The sequence below is a fragment of the Austrofundulus limnaeus genome, unplaced genomic scaffold (assembly GCF_001266775.1).
Source record: "Austrofundulus limnaeus strain Quisiro unplaced genomic scaffold, Austrofundulus_limnaeus-1.0 Scaffold10, whole genome shotgun sequence".
Classification (NCBI taxonomy): domain Eukaryota; kingdom Metazoa; phylum Chordata; class Actinopteri; order Cyprinodontiformes; family Rivulidae; genus Austrofundulus; species Austrofundulus limnaeus.
Window position 1 is genome coordinate 1540012 of NW_013952412.1, and position 20732 is coordinate 1560743.

The 20732-nt window shown below is 38.7% G+C and overlaps 1 protein-coding gene across 3 annotated transcripts in view; it reads right to left on the bottom strand.

The window, feature by feature from the left end:
- The window catches only part of LOC106513103 (helicase ARIP4), a 47772-nt gene that overhangs the window by 18608 nt on the left and 8432 nt on the right, over nucleotides 1-20732 (bottom strand). The window contains exon 2 of one of the 3 annotated variants that reach the window (XM_014001774.1): nucleotides 19904-20049. In XM_014001774.1, coding sequence (XP_013857228.1) covers nucleotides 19904-20000 — 97 coding nt within the window. In that variant the 5' untranslated portion in view covers nucleotides 20001-20049. Of the gene's footprint in view, nucleotides 1-7622; nucleotides 7883-10252; nucleotides 10323-19903; nucleotides 20050-20732 lie in introns of those variants that run through there. The other 2 variants (XM_014001775.1, XM_014001776.1) reach the window with 2 other exon arrangements.

Sequence of the window (20732 nt, forward strand, 5' to 3'; positions counted from 1 at the left end):
TGCAACACAACAAAGAACCCCCCCACCCCCACCACCAAACAATCATATAACCACCACCAATGAGTACCTGTAATAAACACAACTCTGCAGAACTAGAAAGTAATTCAGTTCACAGCAACCTCTGTCCAAAGAGTAGGAGGGAGATACATGCACAAAGTGTAACTGAAGCAGACAAACGTCAGACATCTCTGCATGCGAGACCTGCCCACCTCATTAGGAGGTGTTGCCTGAAAGGGAAATTCGAGTTGAAGGACTGACAGTTGCTAAGAGATCAGGTCAAGCTTTATACTGTGCTGCAAGCATCATAAAAACCAGAGAATGATGCAAAAAAAAAAAACCATCAACAACCTCAAGGCAAAAACAAGTTCAAGGAAAGCCTGAAAACTGTTATGACTAAAGCACGAAAAGGATGAAAAAACCCACTGAATTAAACACAGTCTCATCAGGAGTCAGAAAATGTCACCGCACGATTTCCCAAATGATTTATTTCTTCTGTCAGATGACCCCCGTGGCTAAAAAAAAAGTTGGTGCAATTCACCCAAACAACATGATATACTAAAGCAAAAACGCAGCAGAAAATAGTGCAACACCATCTGCTACATTGGTTTGTGTATGTGTTTTCATGACTACGAGTGCGACTGCAGTGAGGAAACATTTTCGGAAACCGCAAAGTTATGCAACCACATTTATGTGAAGAATTTATATAGCTCCTCAAACTGCGCTGACAAACAAATCTCTGCAACCTTTTGGCTTCTCTTTGTGCAGCCGATACCTGCTCGTCTTGAAGGTTTGACAGAATCAAGAAGAAGAAAAATGGCAGACAAACAAATGGACACACAGACACAAGCATGAACACCCAGATTTACGGTGATGGGACTAGTATTGTACAGACCAGTTAAACCCAGACAAGACCAAAACATTAGCGGCTAGACCAAGTCGACACTAAGACTGAGGGAGGGCAAGAACGGTAAAAAAATAACAGAAACTAGTGCTCTAAAACATTCAGTATACTGTACACAGATAGCTAACTGAATATTTATAACTAATATATATATATATATCACAGTTGTGGTCTTGAAATAAAATCCAGAGTCCTTAATGTCCGAGATGGAAAAACAGAGTCCGAGAGGAGATCATCAAAAAATGGTCTTGAGACCAAGACCAGTCTCGAGTAGTACAACACTGTGGGACACAAAATCTGTTTGAGTCATCCATTTGCATTAACCTGAGATAAACGCCTATAAATTTATCAGTTTTTAAAAACTTCAGTTTTGAGCCACATACGTTTAAGACAGCTACCGGTACCCATCACACCAGAGTTATTTAAAACTACAAGTCATAAAATCAGACAGCTCAGGTCTGAGAACCTGGTCTACATTCAGAGGTCAGCCCTGTCACTAATGTAGACACAGAGGTGATGAGACAGACAGCTGGATGTTTTATTATCTCAAACAAATTTTGCTGGTCACATTAAAACTGTCCTTATTTCGTTAGAGCTCTCATTTTTTTTAAATTACAGACATAAAAAAATCAGCTAAAAAAAGAGACTTGGACAGTGTGTACGTGTCATGCCCTCCGTCTGTTGCCGATATGTAAGCAGATTACACATGACGACACTACACAGTGGAGAATCCTCTCTCTCTCTCTCTCTCACACACACACAGAGGTATGGTTTTATATGCCCATGGTGACTGTGAATTGACTTTCATTAATTTTCTGGTAATTTTATAGCCTAACAGTGACCATTTACCTTAAAATAAACCTCACGGGCACTTACCTGAACCTAAAACTAATCTAAACTCAATTCACACCTTGGTCCTAAACCCAACCTCCCACCTGTAATTAGCATCCATACCCTGCATTTTCTGGAAAATGGTCCCCACGATGGAGCAAAAACACAAGAGACACACACATACACACTCCAAACTCTTATCGTCCATCATTATGGATTTCAGTTAAGCACACAAAATAAAAGCATAAACAAATATATTAAGCTCTGTTCTTAAAAAATATTATTACACAAATGACTAAAAGTTTACTGGCTCAACTAAATGGACAAGATAAATAAATCCACTATAGTGGCCCCTCTGCTGGGAACCACAAATACATTTGTTCTGTCTCAGTTATTCAACATGTTTTGGGAAAAAAAAAAACTAAATGGGAATCGTGTGACATCAAACTTATGAAATGCCAGTGAGAGAGCAGCTTGTGTGGGAACACATGAGTCTGAGGCACAATGAAAAATAAAATGCTGTTGTCCCGATACATACATCACCCCCCCAACCCCACTCCCACAAGCACACAAATACACCACTGCTCTACTCACAATTTTTTTAAAACTTCACTGGTTAAAATTTACAAGAACTCTTTTCCAGTTTCTTTTACTAAAAAGGTGTAAATCAGAAATTGTATAATTTTATTTTTAATTTAGAGTGAGCTTTGTAAACACAAAATCTAGAACTAATAATTACTCTAAAATTATTGACAGCCATATTCTTGCTTTAATTTGACCCCATTTTTAGGTTTTTATAAAGTTCAACAAAGCGATTTAAAAAAAAAATCCAAGCATTTTAAATTCTCTTTAAGTAAAGCAAACTTTTTGATTGCGAGAAATTACATTTTGATGAAAAAACTCAGATGTGCATCACAAAACGTTTATGTTTATTTGACAACTTGCAGATTATAGGTACAAAAAAAGGCATGACCCCTCTTTCTTCACCTGAAGGGGCTGCCACACGCTGCAGAACACAATAAGACTGAGAGTTTTTAATCACCGGTCTGATTAGCTTCATCACATTTACACACAAGTTCTCAGTTTCACCCAAGAAGCGAGTCGCCTCCAAAAAAAAAAAAAAAAAAAAGACGGGCCACTGCTGCCGAGGCAGGTCGGACAAGAAGGGACGCTTATATAACTGCTGCCTCTGGCTGTTACACAACCAGCATGTTCACACAAACCTCACGTCCAGCACACACGCCTGCACCGCGTCACAAACACGCAAAAGAGCTGGCAGACTCCGATGAACACCGTGACGTTTAAAAAAAATTTTTTTAGGAACTTCTACACAAAGTTACGAGTGTGTCTCAAGCAGCCACATTCAGTCAGTGTTGGGATTTTCCACCTCGCTCCGGCTGTTTAGAAAGCTGTTCTCGTAGTTTAACAAGTGTTTCAAACTCTCCAAATCTTAGCAGCAGGAGAAATGTCAGACTGCGTGGATGACGAGGAGACGGCTGGAAGGATAAACATCCAAAAAATAACAACAATAACAGATAAACAGGTCAATGTATCAGCTGGAGGGGGACATAGATGGACTGAAAGTTTAAACTTCTCAAACTCAAGAAGCAAAATTATTTTCACTGGTTAACAAGCAACGTAGTGCAAAAATGCTTTATTCTTTGCTGCTTTTACTAATAAACAGTTGTCTTGATGTGCCAACAATGTCAAATACATTTTATATTGAAGCCATTAATGATACAATCTTTGCCATTTATCCCATATTGAGCTCAACACATCGCACAAAATCTTTGCCTAAAACTCAGAATTTAGGGATCAATTAATCAAAATTCTATTAATAATTGATTATAACTGCTTAAAATGGGAATCTATTTCTAAAAATGAATTAATTTCATTGTTACTGGATATTATGACAAATTCAGTTGATACTTGATAACGTTTGATCATAAAAGGATTTGTGATGACATTTTATTTCATTTTAAAGTTATACTCAGTTACTAAGATGACAGACAGTTGTAGTTTGATACAAGGACACAATGATCATAGAAGAAAAGAAACATATTTGGTTATAAGATGGCTATAATTTACTTTGTTGAAAAAATAGTTGTAATTGTGAACTTAAAACCAATAATATAATCGAATCAGAGCTTAAGTAAATCCTTACATCACTAAATGGCATTGGTTGTTGGAGTCAACCTTGTTTGTTTGTTAGTAAAATATCTTATATCCGCTCAAGACATTTCAATGACCTTCTCAGAAAGTTAACTTTGGATGTACATTTACAACTGATTACAACTGTCATGGCTAATTAACCTTAACCTACTTAAAAATGACAAAATGAAAGTTACCGAGCTAAAATTGGCCAAATCACACAAAATATCACGAGTTCATCAAAATGACTATAGTTTGATTATTTCAAAACACAAGATGATCTCAGTCCAAAACTCTGGCACGAAAGGTGGTGAGCGACATGCATTTCTTTCAAATTTCTATTTATCTTTTAGCGTAAAAGAATAAAAGTAATCCATCATGGAGTTCCCTTAAAAGTTTCTTCTAAAAGATCCTGATATTAACAACGTTCAAAAAAACTGTTAATAAAAAACAACATTTAACTTGGTACTATACTCATCTGGAGAAAGACAAATACTATTTTTTCTACCTTTTCTTTAAACATGGTCAGATAAAAACCTCATACACACAAACACAAACACACACACACACTGACGCACACCTCTTATATAACAGGCTGAATTAGTTATTAGGGCTGCTTTATTAGAGCGAGGCAGGTGAGTTATGAAACCGTCCTGCTGGCAGCGTGTGTGTGTGTCTGAGTGCATCACCCGAATGAGAACGAGGCGGTATGAGACAAACATGACAACAAAAAAAGAAAAAAAGAAAGAAATAATAATAACAAAAAACGAAGGTACAGAGGCGACGGTGCAACAAGTGAGAACAGCAGAAGGGTGAGGCGAGGTAGAACAGGCTGTTTGTAGGCCAGTGTGTCACTTCTGCAGAGGAGGAGGAAGAGGAGGGTGAACGGATGAGAACGAAAAGAGGCGGAGAGGACAGACACACACACACACACACACACTGAGAGCTGCAAACAATCAGCAGTGTACTGGCCAAACTATAGCCTGTTATATAATGTTCTTTGGCAGACAGGCAGACAGAGTCCACCTTCCCCCCCTTTAAAGGTTTCAGAGAAATCTCACCCACTCTCAACCGGATCAATCCAACATTTGTGTTCTGTTAGATCACAAAAACTGCATTGTGACCTCAAACAGAAGTAATTAAAAAAGCTACCAGGCCTAAGATGATGATGTGATTTATGTCGGGCTGGTCAGCAGCTTGCTAAAAAAAAAAAAAAAGATAGAACGAACAACCTGAATCACAGCCACTAGCTGAGTCAGCAGCTTTACAAAAGTAGAGCTGCCAAAACTGTTGAGTCATCTGTGATAAACAGGTGTTTAAGATTTTTAAATTCACAGACGACCCGTCTGATGCTACCCTCATGTAGAATCCTCAAATAAGCTGGCTTCTGGGTCCATTAAACTCATTTTAAAAAGGCATGACTCAGCTCGATTCCACCTAAACAACACAATGTCAGCGGATGTTAGAGACGAGTTCTCCACGAAAACAGCTTCACAGCTGCACAAACATTTAGTCATCAAACTTTAATATGGAATTCAATCACAGACATTTTGCTCCAGCCGTGTGTGAAAATGTTTCTCTTGGGCAGTAAAATCAAATAAAAAGAGCTATTAGTGATAATGAGAAAGATCAAGGTGCTTATTTTAGTTGGTTATAATAAGTTCATAAAAATTTTTGATATGTTTGAATGAACTCATGAGCCCAGTTATCACATGAATAAAAGCCCACCAGTTTTCATTCACAAGTCAAACACAAACACTGAAAACGAGACAGAATTAATACAGAAAATAGATCATAAATAATCTTTGGATTCCTGTCAATGGCAAAAACAGAAGGTGCAGACCCAGGAAAAGTGTAGGAAGCATAAACTTTTTATATCTTCACTTCTTTCTGCATTACCAAAACATCTTTCCAATTTATTTTTCTAAAGCAAAATCTCCAATGAATTCGAACTGAATCTGTAAACAAACTAATAAACAAAAACAATCATAATCAAGCCTTGCTGTTTGTGTAGCAAACTATTTGACTAAAAAAACTATTTTGTTTTCATTTAAAAAGTGAAAAACAAGTTTTTATTCTTCAAAATAATTATTCATGAATCCCTCTAATGGATTGTTTTTTTAAATTTATTTATTTATGTATTTATTTATTTATTTAAACCAGATACTACTATGATCATTTGAGCTCCCGTGCATGAAAATCTGTTCAGCTTTAGCTTCTCCTGTTGATTTATATAAACCTCACTGGTTTTGAAAGCATAAAAAACGATTTTGCATCATGAGCAGAAACCATTTATGACTGAACAGACTTTATGGAGCACCATAATAATAATAATAATAATAATAATAATAATAATAATAATAATAATAATAATAATAATAATGTTAACACAAGGAATCACTTCTGCTTCTTCTACAGTCTGTGACTTCATATGAAATCTTAAATATTGGGGTTTTTTCCCTCACAAAAATCAGCTCATGAAGTAGACAAAGATCTAAAACACGTGGATGTCTCTGATGGACCTCAGAGTAAAAAGCTTCAACACCAAGAATGGTGCATCCTGACAGACATGAAAAGACAGACAAACAAACAAACAAACAAACAAACAAACAAACAAACAAAAAACAATGCTTTTTTAATTTGACAAAAACACAGACTAATATAGTCTCTCCTTTTTCCAAGTCTGATACAATCATGCAAATTTAAAAAGCATCAACCTTCTGAATCCTCACAAGATAAGACTCCTCAAAATGAGACTGCCTACTCAAATATCTGTGCAGCTTCAACTTTTCTTTGTTTAAAATGTGTGATATTTGGTGAAAGCCTTAAAATGCTAAATAAATGATACAAAAGAGAAGTAATCAAATTATTAGAACTGTGTTAACACATCCAATGATGTTAAAATCTTTTCCAGTCTAATAAACTGAAAGAACTACCTTTTGTTTAAAGTTTATCTAAGTTTATGCAGCCAAAATAAGGTAATTAAAGGCATTCAGCTCCTGAAGCCTCACATATTTACCCTCCTAAACCACTGCTCAGTGGAGCCGTATGTTTTCTTGCGTCCACATGCTCCCACTTGGAGCATGGCCTAATCCTGCCTGCGTCTACCAATCAGGCGCAGACACTGCTTTAGATAATCCCACAACCAGCCAATGGGAAGGCCGAACTGGGAGGACAATGGGAGAAACAGGCAGTGAGCATGAGTGGAAAAGACCGGCAACAATCTTCAGGGAGGACAGGAACTAAAACTACAAATATTGCTGTGAAAAGGACAAAGAGGAACTAAAGCGATGCCTGCAGCGAGCTATAACAGAGAGGACAGGTACACTGTGCATGTTTAATGAATCAAGGGTTACAAAACAGCGTTAAGTAACTTAAGCTGTCAGTCAAAATCATGTCGCCTCTTCTCAACACTTCTGAAGCTGTTCACATATCTGGTTTTAGTTATCTGATCAAGTTTCCCTTTCTTGTTTAGTTGCCTCTCTCACTTCAATTCATGTGTTTTTGCTGCAAACAGGACATGAAAGAGCCACTGCAGCAGAAAAGCACTGATCATTAATATCTATAAAGCTTCTAATTCACCTCCTTATTCCCTTTTCAAACCTTAATGTTGTCTCCAACTTCAGTGCAACTCCTTTAAATAACCTTTGTTGACAAGTCCTGTATAGGTTTCCCTGGAAATAAGAGTTATTATCTTCACAAAGTCTGCAAAAATAATAAAAACAGTTAAGTCACCTACCTGCGAATGACTCTGATTCGTCCAGAAGCAGCATGGTTATAAAGAAAAGCAAAGAGCTGGTCTCCTCTGCCTTTCTGTCACACTGTAAAACTGTCTTCTGTTTCAGGCTATGGTGGGGAAATAAACTTATAATAAAAGAGGAGCTTCACTTTTCTCCTGTCCTCCTTATTTTATACTCAGCTAGTCTTAAATCGACTGTTTCAGTGAATATTTGAGTACCAGCTGACTGCTCTCTCTGCTTAATAACACTGCCAATGTGAAGCAGAGGCAGGCAGGAGGGTTGGTGGATGAAAGCTTACATAACCCTTCATGCTGGAGCTGGGGCCCTGCTGAGGGGGTACACGTACAGCGGAGTCTGAGGGTTTTCCTTTTCACAGGAGGAGGAGAAAACAAAACAAAACAAAACAAAACAAAAATACCCACAAAACACGCCCACCATAAATACACGCAGCAGGAACTGAGCGTGTGCGGAAGCAGGCACCTCCACTCTCTTGCTGTAAACGCGTTTATCGGTCAGCAATAGTGATGGGCTTCGAGCACAAAGGCGTCTCGTTCTCTGGTCAAAAGATCAGACGACACAGACGGACACACAAAGTACACACAAACACATGCCAAACCATCAGGAAACACATGGTGCAGTTGTGATCACGCTTAAATCTGTGAAAAACGTGTAGTTTTACACACATGAAGTTACGTTCCTGCTTTTTAAAACGAGTAGTCCTGGCCTTTGAGAATGAAGAAGAATGAGGAAAAAAATAAAGACTTGAAAGCCAAAATAACACAAAACTCAAACATTTTCAATGTATACTGGAAACAGCAAAAATTACAGGATTTTTTTAAACAAATGTTGCCTTTTTTACACTGAACGCACCTAAAACATGAAGTTCAACAAGGGTTTAGCCTCAAATCATAACAATCAAAATGGTAACTAACATAATTGGGGAAAAAAAAGGCTTAAAAGTTGCATTTTAATAGGCCTAAACTGGGAAATTCGCTTCTTACATAAACTAATGAGCCTAAACTCCAGACGTTAAATGTTGAAACATGTCCTTTGCAACCATGATGGGGGGGTTGACCTGAAGTCTGTTCAACACTTACAAGCAGAAACTTGACCATTTATATAAACTACAATTACCCTACACCGGTATTTCACTGATGGAATCTTCTTATATGGAATCTGCCTCCAAAACCTTATGGTAGAAAATTTAAAACAATCAAGTTCGCAAACCAGTTTTGATTAAAAGGAAAAAATAAGAAAGAAAAACTCCAACCTTATGTAAGGTTTGTGCAGACGGAGACAAGAATGTTATTTGGAGAAGATCAAGGACGACTTCTGCGGCTATTTCATAATATGCCTTATGAAACCTCTGAGCTCTGCTCCGCCACAACGACCCGGTACAAGATTTGGCACCAGATCAAATGTAGGTCAGTTAGAACCCCCCCGCCCCCTCACACACACACACACACACCACCACCACCACCACGTGTGTCCATTCATATCTTGATTCAAAGATACACATGATAGAAATCTGAACTTATCAAGATTATAGGAAGCGCTTTGCTGATATACAGTATAAAAAAACTGTCCACATGCCAGGAGAGTCAAGTCGAGACATTTCAGCTACTCACCCATGTCATGTGGCTGAAAGTTTTTGTCTCCTATTCGGCTGAAAGATCCATGCCTCCTGATTAGTTTCACTTTTTAAAAACTTACTCCAGCTGACGTGCGTCTTCCAGCCAACACATATCTTCACTATCTTACTGAAATGAACACGTCAGTGTGTGTTTGTGTGTGTGTGTGTGTGTGTGTGTGTGTGTGTGTGTGTGTGTGTGTGTGTGTGAGAGAGAGAGATAGTCTCCCAACATCTACGTCTTGTCTAACAGTTTAACCGGCACCTCGGTGAGGACAGGGTGCCATTAGGACAATTACAAAACAATGAGTCGATGAAAACAGCCTCAGCTGAGCGAGTGTAGGAGACCCCCCTGATCACCGGTTGGGCTGCTTTTCCTGTTCTCCTCCTCCTTCTCCTCCCCCTCCTGGCCAACTGACACAGGAGGCAGTGTGATGTCACCAAGCCACGCCCACACCAGAGAAAAAAATTCTTAGGTAACAGTGGTAATAAGGTCCTGTAAGGACAAGACGGACAGGAAGAAAACAGGGGAAAAGGCTGGAAAGTTCAAGAAGAAATAAAAGAGTGCAGAACGATCAATGTAAGTTAATATTAGTGGTCAGTTAACCGAAATGCCTTCTGTGTTTGATGACATTTTCAAGCGTGAAAGACTGTGAAGAGAAAACAGAGACAGTGACAGCACAAAACGACTGCAATAAAACAATTTCAGACTCTAATTGTCCACAAAGGACGATGGGAGTGATGGAGGAAAGCTTTGGAATAAAAAAAGATGAGAAGTAGTGCAATGAAAAAGATGCAAATAAAAACACAGAAAAGAAATTAGTAGTTTGTGGTCAGAGCAGGTTTTGGATAATTTGCTTTTGGCTTCGGTGAGGAGTATGGCACATCGTAAACCCAAATAAACACATCGTAAACAGTTAGTTACCATAAACGTTCAATGTCAGCGGCATGTAAATGTGGCAACAACAAAAAAAGAAGAAAAAGCTCCATCGAACTTACAAGAGCTGGTGTGTTTGGAGACAGACGTGCTGGAAGGAAGTGAAGTATTCATATAAGACAAGTGGGGCAGAAAGAAGAGTGAGAATAAAGAGGAGGAAACTGACCGATTCAAAACATTCTTGCTGAATGAACCCCAGGACCCTTTTAAAGCCCTGTTGGTGGTGGTGAGGTGGGGGGGATTATCATTCACAGCTCAGTCTACTCTCACATGGAGGATAGGAGGTCAAAGACCAGTCTCACATGACTACACCCACTAACCTACATCACGACTGGGGGAGGGGTAGCAGAGTGAAAAATGCTGAAGTTGGGGGAGGAGGCGACAGCGGCAACGTAAAGCCGACGACGTTCTGCCTGGTAACATAAATTCACATGCACACACATTCACCTTTGTCACACTGCCACAGTTTTTCCATCGAGTCACGCCCCCCTGTGTGGAAGAAGAGCTCGCATTTCATTTTTACGTAACCCAGAATGACCAACGGAGGGGGGATCCACAGGGACAGGTTAGCATGAATGTGGCATTTGAGCCCAATGCTTTCCTTTTCTTGGATTCTGATTTCAAAAAAGAACGCTGGAGAACAAAATTACTAAAGTTTAAAAGCCCTGGATTCACAAAATACTTACTGGCAAAAGTATATTTACTGAAAAAATACTTGCAAATATTAAATACATTTGAAGAGTTTCCTATTTAAGAACACAAAGAAGCAAAAATATTTTCCTTTTTAACAATTGGTTACGGTAAATAAAACTCATAAGAAAATCCATTTTGCTGATTTGAGATTGTGAGAAGTATATGAGGAGCTATTTACCCTTTTTTTAGCTGCATTGTGTCACTTTGGCATTAATTATTCCACTGCAGAAATGACCCCAAGTGTTTTCACACCTGATAGTCTGGTAGACTTGATTTGATTGGGACCCTAATGCCCCTTTTCCACCAGCGCCTCTACAGCCTGGCTCATTGTGGCTCTCCAGGGTCCCAAGGCTTTTCCACTAGCAAGGATTCATGAAACCAGCCCCTTTTTCAGAACATACTTCTTTGTGGTTCCACGTGTACTGTGCTGGCCTGAAAACATGACGTCAGAAGACCATCTGGTTAGTGGGTGAAGTCACTGGTTGCATCACAAGAAATCCTCTCACAACAACCTGATCTGCCATTTGCAGTAACAACACTACTACATTGTTGTTTTGCGTATCTTCTTCTACTATGTTTAATGCTGGCTGGCAAATAGCTTAATAGAGCATAACCGCCACTAGGTGGTAAGGTGTGTGGCGTCAATTTTCGAACTTTTTGATGAACCCGCCCACTAGAGCTGTTACTGATACGGAAAACCACCCAAACAGGGCAGAACAGAGTTTAATCAAGTCAAACCGTGCTGTAGAGGCCCTAGTGGAAAACTGCCAAAAGTTGCAACATTTGTTTACATTTTCAGCTGGTGAGGTTCGCTTTCACATTGCACTGTGTCTAATGAACCAAACCTTTTGACCGACTTGTTCACCCCCTCGCCTGCGGTGGCGCTGCACCAAGAACTACTGAAAGAAACAACACAAAAACCTCTTCAGAAGACTCTGGGCGCAACTTCCTTCTTCACAAATGACTTCATGACTGTGCACCAGTGCATAAAGCAAGGTCCATAAAGACATGGATGGCAGAGTCTGGTGTGGATGAACTGGACTTAACTGCACAGAGTCCTGATCTCAACCTGATAGAACACCTTTGGGATGAATTAGAGCAGAGACTGAGAGCCAGGCCTTCTGTCCAACATCAGTATTTGACCTCACAAATGAGTTTCTAGAAGAATAGTCAAAAATCCCCATGAACACACTCCTAAACCTTGTGGACAGCCTTCCCTGAAGAGTTGAAGCTGTTCTAGCTGTAAAGGGTGCACCAACGTCCTATTGAACCCTATGGATTAGGAATGGGATGCCAGTTAAGATCATATGTGAAATGAAGAACAAATGAAGTAGAGTTTAATTAAAACGGACTAAATCGGGCTGGCGTGAATACACCCCTAAACACACTATTTCTGCAACACTGCTGCAAAGACGAGCCGCTCTGCTTTTGGTCATTCACACACAAACCCATCATGGCCAAAGCTTTTCTGTCGACATGCAAACTTAGTTTTTCAAAAAACAATCTTTTAATTAAAAAAAATACAAGTGTGGCATTTCAATTTTTTTTTTACTGTAAATACTATTTAGGGGCTCATAAAACACAGTTTCCATGTGAACGGGGAAAGTGCTTTGTGCAATCTTATATAACTTTCTTCCAAACTTTAATGGTAGAAGAACTAGTGTTAAAATGTTTTCTTTCCACATAAAGACAAATACTTACTCACACTACAATATAGAGTTATTAATTAACTTAAAATGCATGTTTTTGATCTGTGAGAGGAAACAAGAGTACCAGGGGAAACACATGCACGGGGAGAATATGTAAAGCCCACCCAGAAAGCAAAATAAAGAAAACTCAAATTTGGCAATAATAACCGAGTGTGTACAGGAAGCTGACAAGAGTTTCCTCTTTAGAAAGTAAGAGTTTTGTAGGAGAAAAGTAGATTAATTACATTTTCAGAGTGAATGACAACAGTTTTGAATTACAAAAACAGACAAGAGTTGATGTCTTTTGATGATTTCCACCACTTTGGACTAAAGGTTTGTAAAGTGGGAGAATTAATCTTCAAACTAAAACATTTTCAGATAAAAAAAAAGAGTAAATTTCTTCAAGAATTCTTGTGTGATCATGGCTCACAGGAGACGACTGTCATCAGAGTGAAAATACGTCAGATTGAGTAATAAAAGCGAGTGGAGTTTAAAACATCAAACACAATTTTTTTTCTGCTGAGTCATTGTAACTCATCATCAGTCTGACATCAAGTCAGCCTGTTAGCTGAACTCCAGTCTGAACTCACGAAACCAAAGCGTTGTCTCTCTCAGTCACACACAAGTTGGGATCTGGCAGAGTGGTGTGTCAGTATGTAGACCAGCTGGTGTTACTGTATCACCTCCTACACTTTCACTCTGTGCAGTCCTAATCAGGTCACACAAACACACACACACCCACACGCGCACAAATTAATGATATTATGAAATGTGTTGTGAGTCACATTCATGTTCCAGTAACAAACGAAACAATGTCAGAATACAGAGACTTAAAATAAAAGAAATATGTTATTATTATTTTCAAGCACTAATTCATATTATTATCGCACCACAACTTTGTTCTGATTCATTTTCTCCCTGCTGCTTTAAAAACAGGTCTGATTCTGTTCTGGACATCACTGCATGGGCTCAGGAACACTTCCACAAATCACAGTTTGTAATCACAGTTCACCATGCCACGCACAGATGCTGGTTAAAGCTCTATCATGCAAAAAAAATGAAGCCATATGTGAACACCACGCACAACTGTTGCAATCTTATGTGAAGGAGGGTATCACACAAAATCAGCTTTTTTTCATGTTTTAATGTTATTCCCTCATCAAAAACATACCCAGAGTGTTGCTTTGACTTATTCATGCATGTCTGAGAAATCCTTGAATCTCTTGTGATAGCCATGTGGAGCTGCCTGAACGCTTCCTGGTACAAAGCACCGCCCATTCACACAAAGCTCCTCCCGGGAGCTCAGTCCCCAGCCAAGCTCCAGACCCCCCGGAGCACACCTCCCTTGAAGCATTGCTGTGAAGATGTGCTGAAGTGGGAGTGTCGGAAACGGTAGGGGGTTCTTAAAAAGACACGGGCTGATTTCAAGTCAAATTTATTTTTGTATAGACAGCATCAAAACAACTGAAGGTTGCTTACATATTTGTGGAGTAAAACTAAATTATGTGCCAGGAAAACACATAATAACCCCCTCTCCCCCAACTTAATATGAACTGAGTTCAAAAGTTTCCTTCTCTGATGGTATGGGGGTGCATTAGTGCCTCTTGCATAGACATGTTTTGCTAAATATTCTTCAATTTTTAGGAGAGCCAGACTAATAAGTAAACTAAATGACAAAAACATATGAATCACATTCACTTAATATACTTTGATTCATTTCACTTTAGACTTTTCTCTCCTTGAATGACTTCTGTCTCTTAGTTTAGGTGTCTAACTAAATAATTATTTAATATTGTGTCTGAATAGATCAGAATCTGGACAACTTTGTAATTAACAGCAAGATAATTTCTGTGTTTTTATACAAATCTGATCAATTTCTCAGCAATTTACCTTTTATTTTTGCATTTTGGCTCAGAGTTCATCTGAGAAAAAGTCCAGTCCAATGCTCCTAAGTGTACATTATGTCTAATTCAGTTTGCAGCTTATTTATTTAAGATTATTAGCTTCCTGCACCCAGATCTGATCAAAGAGATGAGTGAAAATAAAATAAAGCATTAAACAAGAAATAACCTGGACTGAGACCACATTATCTTTACTTCTGATCTTTCTCTCTGGATCTTGAAAGATCATCCAATTTCGTGCAGAAAGGTCCGGTTTAAAAAAAAAAAAACCTGTCAAGGTGATGCTTGTAGTCTCTGAGTAAAGCACTGAGTGTCAGTAACAGTCGTGGGAGGAAACATGTTTAGTTGTTTTTCTTCAGCTTGAACGGGAGCGAGTGTGAATGTGCTCTGCTTAGGGACGCCTACGTACAGGCAGAGGGGACAACAGGCTAATTAACAGACTATTACTGTCCTGTTCTCTGGAGTCAGCGTGTGCACGTACGTGCGCGCAGTGAATAATGTGACTAAAACTCACACAGACTCATCAGATCTGCACAAAGGCTAAAAAAAACAGACTGGACACATTTTATTTGCAGACTCACATACGCACTGAGATCCCTGAGGGTAGTAAGGACACACACACACACACACACACACACACACACACACACACACGCACGCACGCACGCACACACACACTGTAATCACTGCAGCATCACACTGCAGAGACAGGAGATTTTGTTTTAGATCGGTCCTATTTTATTTGTTTGCTAAAGTCACTTTTTTGACAAATGATTTCACTCTGTGCCCCAGAAAATGCACATTTACCTCATTTTTAAGGCTTAGATTCTGCATGAAAACTTTGTGTGATTTGTTAGCTATCTGTAAAACTATCTGGGTAATAGCCATATTTGTGTTTGATAAAGTTGAAGGAATTCATAAATGCTGAAAGGCGAAAAATTTGCTCATGACTGGAATAAAAAATACATTTAAAAAAAGGCAAAGTTTAGCTATAAAAAAAGGAGTGGCTAAAGACTTTTGCACAGCATTATAAAGTTGGTGCGCTTCATGCTCTCACTTTCAGGTGTGAAATTTGTCACTAATGATAACCACGACAACTGAAACCTTTTTGAGACAAAATTGTTTTATTTTAAAATTGACCTAAACTTTGATAATTCTCAAAAAAAAAATTAAAAATAAATAAAAAATTGGATTTTAAAAGCAGCCTCACTTGGTTTGTGTCAAATATTCTCTACAAGGGAGAAACAGAGATGGGGGTGGGGGGAAAGGAGGGATGTTAAACCTGGAGGATGAAAGTGCCATGATGGGGTTGGTGTCCTGGTGACAGTTGTTATGGCAACTGTGGGACAGACGTAGGCGACTGCAGGGGGGGTGGTGGGGTGGATGATGATGATGATGTCACGTGATAACCATGTAGATTTGCTGCTGATTTTTCCCTCCTTCCCTCCAAATGTGACTCACTGATAGAACGCCACTGTTGGATAACGAGCGGTCAGTTTAAGGCTTGAAACGCAATTAAAATTAATTTGCTTTGGGAAAAAAATAAAATAAAAAATGCTTTAAGAATAAAGTTTACTTTAATTTATACTTCTCCAGAACTTGAAGTTATGAGAGTTTTGGGCTTTTCACAATAAAAGTTTGACTATTTGACACCTTATTTGCACACAGGTGAAATCAGATAAACTAATTAAACACTTCTAAAGACACTGGCAGCACAACATCACTGTGTAAAGGAGGTAAATGCAAAAACAAACATCTTTTCTTTGCTTTTAGAACAAATAAATATCAATAGCCCCAAAAAGGCTGCAAATCAATCATTTGGACATATGTTGACACTTATCCATCCATCATCTTTCCCCACTTCTTTCTTTCCCAGTCACTGGTGCTTAAGTCCAGCAGTTACTGTATGAGAGCCAGGGAACATCCTGGACACATTGCAAGTCCATCACAGGGCCACACAGAGACACGTGCTGTGATTTTTTTATTTTATTTAACCCATCAGGACTTTTTCCACCTGCCAAGATAACCCCACCGTCCCAAAATGAGTGTTATGGCCTTCAATTACTCTGCTGCTGCTGCAGTGGGTCGGTTATACAAAACGTCGTGCAACTGTTGTCGTAAAAACAAAATGTTTTATAAGTCTGAGCAGTAAGCAAGAAGGCAGAAAAACCTTTTCAGGTTAACACATTTCATCCTCATCTCTTCACTAATAGACTCACATTTTTAGGGTCAATTAAACCGAATGGCCATCGTTACATGTAAATGACATCTAGCAGAGCGCTGCTGTAATTGGGACAACATGAACAGTCTCTCAGAGTGTGAGAGAGGAGTGTGAGGTGTGTTAGGAGTACTTGACAGGTTCACAGGCTGTCGCCTGGGTGAAACCAGACCAAGCAATCTGTAAAATTAAAAGGCTTATTTAATATTGGCTTACAGGGAGGAGAAGACCTGAGGTCTTCCAGAAATGTTGCACTCCATCTCATAAAACTTCAATGTTACTTTAGTATCAGTGAGGAGGTGCAGAGCTGATATATATATATATATAAAAAACAAAATCAGGACATAAAGAAAATGCATTGAAGATGAGGATTATAAGCAACAACAACAAAAAACAACAACTGAGAACATGATTATAACTAGATAATTGGCATTTGCAGTGTGAATGCTTAATGATAAAAGTGTTTTTTTTTTTGCTGAAAGCTGCTGAAGAAGCAAAAAATGTTTCATAGCAAAGCTGTTATTGTGAGTTCAATTTAAACAGCTGACTTTTACTAAAAGTAGGAAAACAAAAGTTGGAAATAAGTAGAAATAAAGCAAAAATTTGTCAAAACTGCTGAAAATAGGACATAATTTAGCTAAATTTAGCAGAAATAGTAGTTTAAAAAGCTACTTGAACTACTTGAAGGAAGAATAAAGATGCAAAAAATGGGATTTTACAAATAAAATATGTAAACAATTAATGTAGCTTACATATACAGTACATTTACATAATAATATAATCAAAGCTTAAATCCATCCACTTATAAACAGTTAAGTTGTGGAGGCAGCAGGTCTCCATCGACACTCTGCAGCTCCTCCAGCAGGATGCTAAGGTATTCTCAGGCCAGAGATAAAATACAATCCTTCCTGCAAGTCCTGGATTTTCCTGAGGTCTCCTCTCAGAGGGACGCGTGTGAAACACCTCCAGGAGGTTTCCTAATCAGATCCCTGAACCACGCCTGGCTGTAGATGATGAGACGGAGAGGTTAAACATTCAGCTCCACTGAGCCCAGCTACAATGATTTAATACTTTTTTTAATCGTGAATTTTATCCATATAATAAAAAGGCACAAGACACAGGTGAGTGCATTTAAAATGTGAGTGGACGTGAAGTAAAAGAAAGCAGAGAACAGTGCAGACTTCGAGGAACAGGCACATCGAAATGTACTGTTTGTGTCTACATCAGGGGCGCCCAAATATTTTCCCAGAGGGGGCCAAAATGAAAATCTATCCATGGCTGTGGGCCAAATGCAGTAATATAATACATGAAACAGAAATACTTTTTAAAGTAAAGTCCTTTATTTTTAATGATTAAGCTATGCAATCGCCCTCTTTTGTTTTAGTCTGTGCACTTGGAGAAAGTCTGCCATAAGCTCAAGTAGCAAAGGCTCATGGGACAGTTCATAAATTGATAAAATATGAGCTTTGTGGCCTTATAAAGTGTGCTAATCTACATGTGGGGTTAAATCTGATCTAAATATTTCTTTTGGTCATTTCATGTTTCATGTTTAATCCTAATAAATCAAAGATAAAGTCAGCACCATGAATGAAAACTACCTTCACTACAGCCCTTTTATATAGTCATTTGACCAGTGGAAATACTGTGTTTCTACATAGGAAAACAGTTTACAACCTTGTAACTTTGGCAACTGTTGGTGGGCCAAATTAAATGGCTTGGTGGGCCAAATTTGGCCCATGGGCCCCACTTTGGGCTCCTCTGGTCTACATGGAAAGTGTAGGTGTTTTCAAAATGTACTTGTCCATTTCTCACTAAGGAGTAAACAAAAAGCAATATTTCTTATTTGCACACCAAGGTTCAGCTTTAAAAGCATGGATATTAAGTTGCAAAAATGTCCTTAAAGGGGCAAAATATTTAAATTCTATCAAGTAACTATGTTACCTTCAGTTGTCATGAAAATGTTGTATATAAAATAAATTTGACTTTGCATATTAGCCTCTCTGAACATCTTGAAATAGGTCTTTGTCGGTTTAAGAACCTACCAGGTCTGACACTTCCACATTTTCACAACAATGCTTCGAAAGAGAGGTGCTCTGTTGGGCGGGAACTCAGCTGCAGACTTAGCTCCAGGGAGGAGCTTTGGGTAAATAGGCGGAGCTTTGTGCCAGCTGGTGTTTAGGCAGCTCCACATGGCTACCACGGGAGATTCAAGGATTTCTTAAACAGGCATGAATCAAAGCAACACTCTGGGTATGTTTTTGATGAGGGAATGACCTTATAACATGATGTAAAGCTAGAAAAAGTCGAGTTTACACCCGTTTTAAACTCAACACTTAAAAGCTAGCTTTAAAACCAATTACGAGTGAAAACAGACATTTGTTAATTCTGCTCTGTTGTCACCGGATAAAAATGTCACGGCTTTCATTACGCATTTCACAGAAAGTAAAAAAAAGGCAACTAAACTCCGTTTGTACGTTTAATTAAACTTCAACAAGACGACTCCTGACTAGAAAGTGTGAGAACCAAAAACCAGACGCTTTTCTCTCCTAATGAGACGAAAGTTGTTCAGTGACTGAAACAATTCATATTACCCACCAAAAATTTCAATCTCATCGCCTACACACACAAACGCACTGCTTGAGACTCACACACACACACGCACACACACACACACACACACACACACACGCACACACACACACACACACACACACACACGCTCAGACACAGACTCTACCCGTAATAGAGGCGCTGGATGATTCACCAGGTTACATAACACACACAGAGAACAGTTTAGTTTGCTTCATGAAAGAGGACAGACAGCAGGGATGGTAGCGTTGCATCAGATCATCTCCATCCTGTACTGTTTTTGTCCATAACTTGTCTGACTGACAAGTGCACTGACTAAAGATCTCTTTAATTCATCTCCTGTTTAGAGAAAACAAAGCACCTACTGTAACTTTAATCTCATATTTAATTTATTGGCAAACAATAGTGCAATGTTGGAGCTCTCATCAATGCACCTCTACTTTTTTGTTTCACTTATTAAAGGATGTTATCTTTTCTTCTTTATCTTCTTGTGCTATGATGCAAATAAACTGTTTTAGCATACATGAGGATTTTAGCTCATGTTCTTCCTCCTACTGGTTGTTACTGATGGTCATGTCACTGTGTAACCATGTGAACAGGTTTTAATTTATCATGCCGACTCACCGCACAGTTCTTCTTCATCATCATCTTCATCGCTGATGTCGCAGATCTCAGTCTCCCTCTTCCTCTCGTTGAGTTGTTCCTCCTCGCCATCGGACATCTTAACCTGACGGCTGCTGCGTTCTTAGCATGGTCGCGCTGAAACACACCTGAAACGGACACACACAGGCATGAACTTTAGCGTTACCACCCCGCCCCGTGCAAACTCACAAACAATGCTACAAATTATGCAAAGAAATGTCAACATTTAGAATGTTTTTTTTCTCACTTTAATTCACTATTCAATCATTATTACATTAGTTTGGCATAAGCATTCCATTAACTTTTTTTTTCCACAGTATATTAAATTCTGACTGAAAATAGCAACTTTTCGACAAAGTGTTGCCAATGAGATCAGAAATAAATAAATCAAACTTCTCTTGAGCTCTTTTAAATAACATTTCAACATTATATTATGAATTACATTTTTAATTAAAAACGGATTAAATGTTATAGCAACGATTTAAAACATTTGTTTTATTTTTCTTTTTGCATTTTTTTTCTCATCTTCCCTCCAGCTTTCTGAGCACCCCAAAATGTCCCCTGGTGGCCGCCCCAGGGAACCGTGGCCCTCACTTTGAAAAACACTGGATTAGATAATAATAATAATAAGTATCAGGGCTGTGTATTGGCAAGAATTTGGCGATACGATGCATATCATAACAGAGGGGTCACGATACGATATATCCCGATATATTGCGATACTGTAAGCAAGGCAATATATTGCGATTTTTTGTCCAAAAATTCTATTAAATAAAAACCTCTTACTGAAAAAAAAAGGAAAAGCTAATGT